This window comes from Dasypus novemcinctus, chromosome 14 (genome assembly GCF_030445035.2).
Source record: "Dasypus novemcinctus isolate mDasNov1 chromosome 14, mDasNov1.1.hap2, whole genome shotgun sequence".
NCBI classification, from domain to species: domain Eukaryota; kingdom Metazoa; phylum Chordata; class Mammalia; order Cingulata; family Dasypodidae; genus Dasypus; species Dasypus novemcinctus.
The window spans coordinates 5,023,488-5,037,344 of NC_080686.1; the positions used below are offsets into that span (position 1 = coordinate 5,023,488).

Genomic DNA, 13,857 nt, shown 5'->3' on the forward strand with positions numbered 1-13,857 from the left:
TAAAGGAAATTTTAGAAGTTCTAAATAAATGGAAAGCTATTCCAGTTTCATGCATTGGATATCATCCTGAGGTCACTATTACACAAAGCAATTTGTAGATTCAATGCATTCTCAATTAAAATTCAAACCAGTTTCTTTGCAGAAATGGAAAAGCAAATCATAAAATTCATAAGAATGCATAATGGGCCCTAAGTAGTTAAAGCCACTTTGAAAAAGAAGACTGAAGTTGGAGAATTCACACTTTCCAATCTTAAAAGTTATAACAAAAACACAGTAATGAAAAGAGCATGGTAATGTTATAATATCACATATATAGAACAATGGCATAGAATTTGAGAACTCAGAATTCAACCAACACATTTCTGGCCAACCAATTACTGACAAGGTGGAAAAAATCTCTCAATCTGGAAAGAACTGTTTCTATAACAAAAGGTACTGGGAAAACTGGACCACTATGAGTAAAAAAATAGATATCTCACAAGATATAAAAAAAGAAACGCAAAATTATGATTCCAATTATTTAATATGTAAATATAAATCAATTTATAAAGATGAAATTTAGATTACGCTATGTAGGGCTGTAGAAGGATGGAAGGATTCTGAGGTGACTGCTAAGGGGTGTGGAGTTTTTCATTTTTTTGAGTAATGAAATTGTTCTAAAACATTTTTGGTGATGAAGGCACAAAACTTTGATTACACTAAGATGTATTGATTATACACTTAGCATACAATTGCATGGTATGTGACTATATATCAATAAAACTGCTTTATAATAAATAAGTATTTAAGAACAGCCAGAAATAGTAGCTATGTACAGCAGGGGGAACATAAAGAGACTGAATTTTTTGTTTTTAGTATTATTCAAATAATGAAACACTTTAGTAATGATTAAAGTGATGAATACATAACTATGTGATTATGCCAAATACCACTGACTGTATACTGTAGATGGACTGTAAGCTTTACTAATATTATCAATAAAATGATCTGTTTAAAAAAAGTTATAAGTTTTCCATATTTGCATGCTTGGAATCTTAATTTTTTAATATTTAATGTCAAGGAAAAGATTTCTAAGTGACAAGCATCATATTGGCATTGTCTATGGGCACTGAGGTTTTGGAATCTATTAGACATTAATTAACAAGACAATTATTGCAGTGTGTTTTGCCTGGATACATCCTACTGGGACATTAGCAAGGGGCAGTGGAAATGACCTGGACCTCTGTCTGTACAGAAAACTATTGTATGCAGGATTCTCACAGCCACTGATAAAAATTCTCATCACTGAGATAAAGTATTGTTTCCCCTAAGATTAAGATCAAAATAACCATCTGTTCCTTCCCTTCAGATATTTAATCACTGACCCAGGAAACCCAATGAGAAAATTATATTCATTTATGTGGGAAAGACTCTAAAATCAAAGACATCACACATTCTCCTACCTCCAAAGCTATAATGTTTCCATGGTTGATATCCATAAAATCAGCTGTTAGATACAAAATCATTTTTCCAAACCTCTCAAACAATACCCCTCACAGAAACACAATTACTGATGCACACAATCTCCCCAATCTCTCAATAAATGTTTTCCCATTTTCATTGAATATATACTCTACCATGAATTTTCTGGAAATTCCTCAAAGGGTTTCATGCTCCTAGTAAAGACTTCTCCCTCTTATTTCATGTTTTGTTGCCATTAATCTTAAATTGAGTTTTCTTTAGCACACCAAAGCATAGGTTTGAATGAATGATAGTGCACAGTGATTATGGTCCTAGTGTTTCACTCTTTTAATCATTCCATCATTTGATTTATAGGATGAATTGGGAGTTAAGGCAATCCAACATTGAATACATGTATAGAATGCAGCATATATTTCTCTGATTAGCTTATCAGTTAGCGTAGTATATGAGGCCTCGCCAATTCCATTATATTTTCATTATAACTTCTCTAATGTATTATATCATCTATTTACTAAGAGCTTTGTTACAAAAATGACATGTATTTGGATTCTTTCCCATATGAATTTCCTTAGATTATCTGAAGTAGTACAGATGACTATAGGAAATTATGAACAGAAAAAACATAGTCTTTCTTTACTATGTGACTTCTCTGGTATGCTTAAAGCTTGACTCTACGGCTAAAGTCTCCTTCATTTCCAAAACCTTGTAGTGTGAATTGTTAAATATGAAGTTAGACTATTGAATGACTACTTTCTCAAATCGGTGACATTCATTGGAATTCTCTACAGTTTGGTAAACTCACTGTCTAAGTCTAGAAAAATTAAGGCTTGATCAAACACAGGATATATATATTTTCATATACTTTTAATTTTTAAAAAAAGAAACATGGATTACATAAATGCTACATAAAAAATATAGGGGATTCCCATGTGCCCCACTCCTTAGCCAGTCCATATTTTCCCACAAGAACCTCCTTCATTACTATGGTATATTTGCAGAAATTGATGAACACATCTTGGAACTTTGTCACTAAGCATGGATAATAGTTTACATTGTAGTTTACATGCTCTCCAACACAATTTTGCAAGTTATTACAAGATATACAATGGCCTGTATCTGTCATTGCAATGTCATTCAGGATAAATCCCAAGTCCCCAAAATGCCTCCAAATTGCTCCTATTTTCCCCTCTCCCTCCCCTCAGAGTCTCCAATGGCCACTGCCTCATCAATGATGAGTTTCTCTATCACAATATGTCTATAGTAGAACAACAGTAAGTTTACTCTAGTCCATCATTCCTTCCCAAATCATGAGGATTCTGGGATGGTGATGCCCATTCCACCTCTAATTTAAAGGGAGTTTAGATTCCATGGGGCAGATGGATGGGACTATCTTGCTTACAGGTGCAGACTCTATTCATTTTGGTGGTCATTGTCAATCATCTCCTTGTTAGTTTTCTTGGGTGAATATAATGAACTGGAGAGTAGGAATCTCTGTTGAGATTCTAGGCCCAACTGGTATGTGGACAGCCCAAAGATTTAACACTCATGGACATACACCTATCAACTCTAGTACTAACTATAGGTTCAAATAGAAGGGACAAAAGAGCCATGTTTAGGGAAACCACAACTGACTTCAACTCTGTCACACTGGGGAACATACATTCCAAAGAAGGGCCTGCTGGCAGAGCACCAAAGTCCTGAGCTCTCTGTCTTGCCTACAGTGTCTGGATGTCTCCAGAGCCTTCAGGAGCCAGGCTGAGGGAATATTTAGTAGTCAATGAGATCCGACTGCTGTGTGCTTAAGCATAACCTCTGGAATGATCTCTAGACTCACTTGGAAGTTTCTTAGCCATAAAAACTCATTTATGTTTATCCTTTCAACCTTTTCATCAAGGTCTCTCTCCAGTTGCAATGCTTGTTGGTGCTAGGTATTAATCTCTCAGGGCTAGGGAGGCTGACCCTGAGAGTCATGTCCCATGCTGGGGACCAAGTAATGCATTTTTATGCTGAGACAGGCTTAGAGGCCTCATTCGAGCAACAAGGAGCCTCTGAGGAGGTAATGCTTAGGAGCCCTAAAATACTAGGATAAGGTTCAATTCCAAAATAAAAGTTCATAAGTACAGTCAACACTATTGAGGGCCTGTCAATGGTCCATCCACCTGCACTAGTCACTGCCCCTGTACTCAGGGAATTATTGTTGTCTCATTAGAGAATATGGCAGAGCTTGCCAGGATGGGAATTCAGTATTCCTTTGGTTATTGTGTGAATCTCCAACCACTGTGACAATGTTTCATGAACAAGTGAACACATTCTTATGCCTTATATGTACGCCCCAGGTGAAGCTCACCCTATGCATTCCCTGTCTCTGACACCATGCACCCATGATTCTCCCCTGCCACAGTTGTAAAACCCTTCTGTGTTCCAAAACGTCTTCAAAACTGAAGTTAACAAAAGAACCACATACAACTACTAGGAAAATTATATAACAATGATAGTTTTAAAATAATGAATAAAATACAAAAATTGAAAAAGTTTGAAATAGTAAATAAAACAAAATTATAAATAATTTTAATGTTATCTCTTTGATCATTGTAAGATCTGTTGTCTTATGTATACAGTGACATTGTCTTCCATTTATTGCTCCAGTGTCTTTTTTTTTTGTCTTCAAAGAAGCTTTAGGTTACAGAAAAGTCACATACAGAACATAGGGGATTCTGATATACCCAACATCCTTCCCTTTTCCCTCTTTACCCTATTAATAATATTTTACATGTGGATGGTACATTTGTTACAATTAATGTACAAATATTGTAACACAGCTACCACCAATGGTCAATGGTTTACATTATAGTTTATATGTTGGACCATAAACTTTTATAAATCTTGATGATACTTAACATGTTCTGTACCCATCATTGCAAGATCATGTAGAACATTTCCATCACCCCAAAATGCCACCTGTTCCATCTAGTCTATTCCTCCTTCCACCTCCATTCAGGACCCATGGCAACTACCTGGCTTCATGCCTTGCAGGACCACATTCATAGTTAAGTGCAACAACACTGAGGGTTTGACACATTGTTCTGTACTCCCCTATTGGGCACCACCCATGCTCTTGATAGACACCTGCCCCTCTAATTGAGAACATAGAGGGCCTCCCCAGGATGGGAGTTCAACAGCTTCCCACATACTGTGTGGGTCTCCACCCCGATTTAACTACGTTGAAATGAACACTCATTCTCTGGTGCACCCTTTCCTGAATGCCCCCCACATCTATCACCCTAAACCAATAACTCTCCCTTGTCCTACTGCCAAAAGAGAATTCCCAACACTATAGTTTGAAAGACATAACCACCAATCCTGTTTTCACCTGCTCCCTCTCCCAACATTTCCCCCAGTTCCATGGACATTCCAATCCACACTATAACCCTGACATTTCTGCACCACCTAACCAATAGTATCACTATACTACTGTCATTTTCCTCTACTGCACAACTCACACTTCCACCTTATCATAGATTTTGCCCATAAGGGTGTTGGTTCACAACCTTCTTCTCCCTATTTCCTGCAAACCTCTCTTCCAGACTCAAGCTCCGTGAGCCTGCTTAATTTGCTTAATTGATATAAATGAGGTCATGTAATTTTGTCCTTCAGTGCCTGGCTTCCCTCATTGAATGTAAGGTCCTCAAGATTCATCCATATTATTCCTTGTGTTAATACTGCATTCCTTCTTACAGCTGAGTAATATTCCATTGTACATACATACCACAATTTGTTTATCCATTCATCTGTTGAAGGGCATTTGGGTTGATTCCAACTTTTGGCAATAGTGAATGCCACTATGAACATTGGGGTTCATATATCTGTTGGTGTCCTTGCTTTCAGTTCTTCTGGGTTATATACCCAGCAGTGGAATTGTTGGATCATAAGGCCATTCTATAGTCAGTTTTCTGAGGTACCACCAAACTGTCCTCTACAATGGCTACAACATTCTACATTCCCACTAACAATGAATGAGGGTTCCTATTCTTCCACATCCTTTCCAACACTTATAGTCCTGTTTTTTTTTTTTTTTAAATACCTGTCAGTTTAATGCTAGCAATGGTAAGCATCTTTTCATATGTTTTTAACCATTTGTATATCTTCTTTGGAGAAGTATCTATTCAAATAACTTTCCCATTTTTAAAGTGGGTTGTCTTTTTATTTTTGAGATGTAGGGTTTCTTTATATATGCTTGATATTAGGCTCCCTACAGATATATGGTTACCAAATATTTTCTCCCTTTGAGTAGGCTGCCTTTTCACTTTCTTGACAAACTCCTGTGGGGTGCAAAAGTTTTTAATTTTGAGGAGGTCCCATTTATCTATTCTTTTTTTTCATTGCTTGAGCTTTGGGTGTAAAGTTCATGAAACCATTTCCTACTACAGGATCCTGTAGATGCTTCCCTACCTTATCTTCCAGGGTCTTTATGATCTTGGCTCTTATATTTAGATCTTTGATCCATCTTGAGTTAATTTTTGTATAAGATGTGACATGGTGTTCCTCTCTCATTCTTTTGGGTATGACTAATCAGCTCTCCAAGCACCATTTGTTGAAGATGCCATTCTTTCCTAGTTGAATGTACATGATGGCCTTATCAAAGATCAGTTGACTGTATATGCAAGGAGGCATACCAGAAATCTCAATTTGGTTCCATTGTTCCATATGTCTATCCTTGTGCCAATACGAAGCATTTTTGACCATTGCAGCTTTGTAGTATGTTTTAAAGTCATGTAGCATGATTTCCTTGATTTCATTTTTCTTTTGCAATATGTCTTTGCTGGGTGAGTCCTCTTTCCCTTCCAAATACATTTGGAAGAGAGGAAAAGCAAAAAGAAAAGAGAAAAAAATTAAAAATAAGGAAAACAGAGAAAGAAGGAAAGCAAGAGAAACAGAAATAAGAAAAACTAGAGACCAAACAAAAAGAAGGGGAATGAAATAAAAATAGAAAGCAGAAGTTAGAAAAATGAAGGAAAGAAAAGAAATAGTATAGGTAGAAAAATTTAGCAAAAGGAAAAATGGATAACAAAGAAAAGTGAAATACAACAAACAAGAAAAGGAGACAGCATCAAGTAATTTTTAAAAGGGAGAAAGACAAGGAAAAAGATAAAATATAAAGAGTTCCCAAGGAAAAACAACCAAGGGAAAACATCCCTCCATGTTAGGCATCTAAGGAGCTTCCCAGGCTGTCTGTGTTTATCAGTCAATCACCCTACTGCCTGCCCTCTGCAGGTTTTGAACCAGGTTTTAGTAATTAAAACAAGGAAAATAAAAAGGAGCCTTGCTAGAAAAGAGATCCAATAAAAGCTAATGTAAAAAGAATGTTTTATGTTCTCTGTCATACATAATCAGCTGGATACCTTACAACCCAGTGGATCACTTCTCTAAGAAGAGCTGGGAATCAAACCAAGAACCTCGTATATGCAAGGTGGGAATTCTGCACTTAGGTAACATGAGTCTTTAGGTTAGTTAGCCTTTCAGAATGCTATCCATCCCCTTTTTCTCAGGAAGGTTAGATTCCTCTCAGTTTGGCAGAGTCCTGCTGATTAGGCACCTTTCTGTCCCTCCCCTCTTTCTAATCTAATTCCTCTTTACTGTGACAGCTGGTGTGACAGCCTGCCTGAGGAGATCCCCCACCATCTCTCCCCTTTGGGTTGGGGTCACTTTTGAGATGCAAAGGGGGCTCAGGTGGCCAAACACTGCAAAGAAACCTCTCTCCACCCTCTTCTATCTCTCTTCCTACAGGGAATGCCCCTCACACTGTTCAGAGCCATGAAACAGCTGCTCCATCTAGGCTATTTATCCTAAGGGTGTGGTATCTGTGCCACTTACAGCTGCAGGAGTAAGCAACTCACAGATTTCCTTTGGCTTGTCTTTCTAGTACTCTCCAAGATGACTCAGAGCAATTTCCCATTGTATATATATCTAAAGAAGCTCCTTCAGATACATCTTTGTTCATCTCTCTGCTCCTTTGTTACGAAATGCCTACTCACCTCAGCACAATTTTCCCAGAACTCCCTTACATATGATACGGTTTCTGTTCATCATGAATTCTCTCATTTTGCTGGAGGGAGGGCAGAACAACTGAAAGATTTCCAACAGAGACAACATCCGTGGGGATTCTCTACAGTATGAGTTTTCTCACATAGTTTAAGATTAGAATATTGACTGAAGGTTTTCCCATATAAATGACATACATAAATGACATACTGGGTTTCTCTCCAGTGTGAGTTGTCTAATGTTGCTGATGACAGGAATGTCAACTGGAAGTTTTCTCACATAGATGACATTCATGGGGTTTCATTAGTGTGTTTTCTCTAATGCCATCTAAGATGAGAATTACTGAATGTTTTCTCATACAGATGACACTCATTATGGTTTCTCTCCAGTATGAGTTTTCTTATGTTTCCTAAGAGAAGAGCAAAACAAGTAGACTTTCCCACAAGCATGGCACTCATACAGTTTCTCTCTAATATGGGTTCTCTCATGTTGTTTTAGGGAAGAGGACTGAATGAAATCTTTCTCACATACACATTCATGTGTTTTTTTCTCCAGTGTGACATCTCTCATGGCGTTTAAGGGAAAAGGATCTAGTAAAAGTTTTCCCACAATGATGGCATTCATAGGGCTTTTCTCCAGTGTGAGTTCTCTCATGTAGTTGAAGATGGAAATGTCGGCTAAAAGCTTTCCCACACTGATGACATTCATGTGGTTTCTGTCCAGTGTGAGATCTCTCGTGAACTTTAAGATAATAATATAGGCTGAATGCTTTCCCACATAAGTGACATTCATGAGGTTTCTCTCCAGTGTGAGTTCTTTCATGATTTTTAGCAGAAGAGCGATAAAAGAAGCTTTTTCCACAAATATGACAGTCATAGGGTTTCTCTCCAGTGTGAGTTCTAACATGATATTTAAGATAAGAATATCGACTGAAGGCTTTCCCACAAAGATGACATTTATGGGGTTTTACTCCTGTGTGAGTTCTCTCATGTTGTTTTAGGGAGGAGGACTGAGTGAAGGCTTTCCCACATAGATGACATTCATGGGGTTTCTCTCCTGTGTGAGTTCTCTCATGTTTTTTTAGGGAAGAGGATTGAAGGAAGGCTTTTCCACACAGATGACATTCATGGGGCTTCACTCCTGTGTGAGTTCTTTCATGTTTTTTAACATAAGAGTGATCAAAGAAGCTTTTTCCACAAATATGACAGTCATACGGTTTCTCTCCAGTGTGAGTTCTAACATGATGTTTAAGATAATAATATCGACTGAAGGCTTTCCCACATAGATGACATTTATGGGGTTTCACTCCTGTGTGAGTTCTCTCATGTTGTTTTAGGGAAGAGGATTGAACGAAGGTTTTCCCACATAGATGACATTCATGGGGTTTCACTCCTGTGTGAGTTCTCTCATGTTTTTTTAGGGAATAGGATTGAATGAAGGCTTTCCCACATAGATGACATTCATGGGGTTTTTCTCCATTGTGACATCTCTCATGGTATTTAAGGGAACAGGCTACAGCAAATGCTTTCCCACAAAGATGACATTCATAGGGTTTCTCTCCAGTGTGAGTTGTCCTGTGTCGTTTAAGGCTAGAAAGTTGAATAAAAGCTTTCCCACATAGATGACATTCATGGGGTTTTTCTCCATTGTGACATCTCTCATGGTATTTAAGGGAAGAGGATGAAGTGAATGTTTTCCCACAAAGATGACATTCATGGGGTTTCTCTCCAGTGTGAGTTCTCTCATGATGTTTTAGGGAACAGGCCTGAATGAAGGTTTTCCCACAAAGATGACATGCATATGGTTTCTCTCCAGAATTAGTTTTCTCATGTTGTTGAAGATGGGAATGACGACTAAAAACTTTCTTGCATAGATGACATTCATGGGGTTTTTCTTCAGTGTGAGTGCTCTCATGTTCTTTCAGATAATATTGACTGAATCCTTTCCCACATTCATGGGTTTTCTCTCCAATTGAAGTTCCACTGTATGGTCTGAGGTCAGAGCATTGCATTAAATCTTTAGCACTTTGGTAACATTCATATGTCTTACTTCTAGGGTGAATATGCTTATGTTGATTAAAAAATGAATGGTCATTGTGGACTGTTGCAAGAGGTTTCCTGAAACAGAATTTCTTTGGCATTAATGCATGTTCCTTCATTGTGGGTGGGTTTGAGGGATCTTCTTGCAAATAATTACATTCATAGGATTTCTTTTGAGTGTGGGAGCTCTGCTGTGGGGAATTAGATGAGAGACTATAAAAATTTGTCCATATACATGAATGTCTTCATTAACATACATATGAAATCTAGACTAATACATTAGTGATAGTCTCCAATTAAAATATTTGCTTGTTTGTTTCATATACACATTATTCTATTCAATACACACAGATTGTCTCTATTATAACAATCTAATTGCATAGATAACATCAATTTTGAGCTTCATGGTGTTTCAAAGATTATATATGTGAAACATGTTTATGCAATTCAATTTTTATATGAACTCAAGTTAGAATTTCTGTTTAGGTTAATTTTTACCTAAATTCAAACTATCACAGACCTTTGCTGGATTACAACTGAATACAAACATTAATTACAATTTGATGGCTTTACTGAATTCCTAATTTATTCCATCCCTGGGTATCTATTTGGAATACTAGGGTACACAATATTAAGCTTACCAATGACATGATTTTAGAAGTATCTTTCCTACAGGTGGGTTGGTTGAATAGAATTTCAATCATTTCCCTTGTTTTAAAAGCACTTTTTCTCCCTGTAATAACTGAAAAAAAAAAAAAAAAAAGAGTAAATTGTTAGAGTAGCATTAGAGGGATTAAAATTCTGGAAACTTCCAAGTATCCTTTTTAGTATGTTTCCAAGGATTAGCTGTGAGAGATCAAATTAATGAATACTCCAGGGGTAAGAAAATATTATAGGACATTACAATCAGAAAATATTTTCAGACATGGAATATGAAAAAAAAGGTGCCATGTTAGGGAGGTAAAAAAAAAGGGGGAAAATATTCCAAGAATAGAAGAATAGGACCAGGAAATGGAAGATTATGTGAAAGTTTAATTGTAATAACCAATGAGTATCCATTTCCCATGCCAACGACACTTGAATAAAGAATGAAAACTTAATGGGATAAGCACATGTGACTAAAATTTCCCTGTATCTTGAGCTCTATTTTAAAAATCACAACTCATTTAAACCTAAAGAAATCATAACTCATTTAAGGAATCCTGAAGTTAATACATTCAAGCACATATTCACTCTATCAGGAGACCCCTCTTGTGATGTGCTGGTCCTTAAAACTCACCTGGACTCTGATATTGAGAAAATCCTATGCTTTTTCTCCATACTTCTCCTTGTTCCAAATGGGAAAACACATCTGATTTGCAGACTTGATATCCTGTTTGTATGTAAAAAATTTACCTAGATTTTAAAAGTTGTAGTAATAAAACATGATCGTGATGTACATGGTAGATTACCAAAGAATAAGGCAAGCATTGAAGGTCAGCAATGCAGCAATAACTTAAAATCAAATCATTGTGAATATTTCAAGAGAAATGGTAACCCTTGACCTTTTGCCAAATTCAATGAGGACCACTGGTTGTAGCAACCCATTCACTAGTACAAGGAATCATCTATATTCTAAATGGTACAAAATCTGTTTTCACAGTGACTGGACATTATATTCAAATATAATCCAATAAAAATAAATTCCACCAGAACAATATAAAATTCTATGTGGAAAACGATATATGCAATGTTTTTACTATTGCATTCTGAAACATCAGCATAGCCCTTGGAGTAGAATACTTATTTCATGACAGTGGATTATTCATCCATTCAAAAATTATTCATTGAGGAGAGGGACTTCTGGGAAGATTGCATCAAAGTAGCTAGACACGGCTCAACTCTCTCAAAAAACAAAAACAGAAAACAGTGAAGAAAGGGCAAAAACCTAACCAAGCAAGCTGCTTTGGGGAACTATAAAACAAGAAAATGCTATGCATTATCCAGAAGGAAGTGATAAAGATAAAGATAAAGAAGACAAAAGAAATCTGTCTTCTTGCATCTGTTATTTTTATTGGTCCCTTATTTTCTCTTTTCTTATTTTTCTTTATTTTATACACAAAAAACAGGTGTGTTATTGTGGAGGGCAGACTGAAGGGTGATTGATTGATGAGTACCAACAGCCTGAGAAACCCTTTAGGGACCTAAGAGGGAAGCCTGTTTATCCTGGGTTGTTGATTTTTGCTATCATTTTATTTCTTCTTTGTTGTCTTTCCACTTTCTGTATTTCTTTTGTTTATTTTTCTTCCCTAATTTACTTCTTTTCTTTCCTTCATTTTTTCTACTTCTATCTTCTGTTGCTTTTCTTTCATTCTACCTTTTCTTGCTGGCCTTTGATTTTTATTTTTCTCCCTCCCTTTCTTTCTTTCCCTCTTTTCACACTTTTCTGGATTTTAACCCATTCTATTATTTTTCTATTTTTTCTTGTTTCATTTTTCCTATCCATCCTTTTAATAGTCTTCTTTGTATTTTATGATTTTTACTCATATATTTTCTGAGCACTTTTACAGCTATTCTTCTAACTTTTTGAATTATTATTACTATTATTCTTCTTCTATTTTATCACTATCTTTTAATCTGGTCCTAATATTTTTTCAAGATAACAGACAACTGCAAGGAAATAGAATAAGAGGAATCAAATGTCAAAAAGGAACCCTAACACTCACAAAAAAACCCTAGAATAGAAAGAAAAGTTAACCAACCTAATAAGCCCATTAAGATAAACAGATGCCTAGACACCAACAAAAATTAGAAGCCATACTAAGAAACAGGAAGACATGGCACTGTCTAATGAACTAAAAAACAGAAGGAGATGCAGAACATGGAACAACTAAGCAGGGAGATCCAAATATCATGAACCAACTTAATGAAGTGAAGAAAGAGATTAAGGATATTAAGAAAACACATTGAGAATATACTGAAGAAACTGTAAACATACATAAAAAGAACAATTAAAACAGATAAGAAATTTGATGATGATGAATGGCACAATGTAAGAAATAAAAAATACAGTGGAAGCATGTAACAGCAGATTTGAAAAGGCAGAGGAAAGAATTAGTGATGTTGAAGATAGCACATCTAAACTCAGACAGTAGAACAGATAGATAAAAAGAGAAGAGAAAACCAGCAGGGACTTAGGGAGAAGAATGACAACATGTAATGCACAAATATACATATTACTGGCATCCTAGAGGTAGAAGAACAGGGAAAGGGGGCATGGAAATGTTGGAGAAAATAATGGCTGAAAATTTCCCAACTCTTTTAAGGTACATGGACATACATGTCCAGGAAACATAGTGCAACCCAAACAATATAAATCTTAACAGGTCTACTGCGAGATATATACTTATCAAATTGGCCAAAGCTCAAGACTGAGAGCCCTGAAAGCAGCAAGAGAAAAGAGATCCATCATATACAAGGGAAGCTTGATAAGACTGTATTGATTTCTCATTTGAAAATATGGAGGCAAGAAGGCAGTGTTATGACATACATAAGGTGCTAAAAGAAAAAAAAAACAAAAAACTTCCAGCCAAGAATTTTCTATCCAGCAAAGCACACATTCAAAAATGAGAAGCGTTTAAAATATTCACAGATAAAGAGAAATTAATAGAGTTGGTCAATAAGAAGCCTGACTTTCAGCAAATATTAAAGGGAGTTCTGCAGGCTGAAACACAAGCAATGAGATTGAATCGGTCATCAAAAACATCCCAAATAAGAAGAGCCCAAGTCCAGATGGCTTCACACGCGAACTTTACCCAACATTCCAGAAAGAACTAACACCAATCCTGCTTAAATGCTTCCAAAAAATAGAACTGGAGGGAACATTGCTTAACTTATTCTACGATGCTGACATCACCCTGATACCAAAGCCACACAAGGACATCACAAAAAAGGAAAGCTATCACCAATCTCTGTAATGAACCTAGATGCTAAAATCCTCAACAAAATACTTGACAACCATATTCAATAACACATTAAAATAATAAAACATCATGACTAAATACGTTTCATCCCTCGTATACAAGGATGGTCCAACATAAGAAAATCAGTCAATGTAATCCACCACATTAACAGATTGAAAAAAAAAATCACATGATCATGATCATCTCAATAGATGCTGAAAAAGCAATTGAGATAGTACAGCACACTGTCCTGATAAAAACACTTCAAATGATAGGAATAGAAGGAAATTTCCTCAACATGATAAAGGGTATATATGAAAAACTCACAGCTAACATCATATTAAATAGTAAAACGTTCAATGTTTCCCCTCTAAGAT

The 13,857-nt window shown here is 36.2% G+C and overlaps 1 protein-coding gene across 3 annotated transcripts in view; it reads right to left on the reverse strand.

Annotated features, from left to right (window-relative positions):
* Positions 1–13,857, reverse strand: part of LOC101445438 (zinc finger protein 709-like) — a 116,465-nt gene that overhangs the window by 19,069 nt on the left and 83,539 nt on the right. The window contains exons 6-8 of one of the 3 annotated variants that reach the window (XM_058275474.2): positions 10,819–10,911; positions 10,181–10,281; positions 2,309–9,730 (exon numbers count right to left, since the gene is read on the reverse strand). In XM_058275474.2, the coding sequence (XP_058131457.1) occupies positions 8,036–9,730; positions 10,181–10,281; positions 10,819–10,911 (1,889 nt within the window). In that variant the 3' untranslated portion in view covers positions 2,309–8,035. Of the gene's footprint in view, positions 1–2,308; positions 9,731–10,180; positions 10,282–10,818; positions 10,912–13,857 lie in introns of those variants that run through there. The other 2 variants (XM_071207803.1, XM_058275476.2) reach the window with 2 other exon arrangements.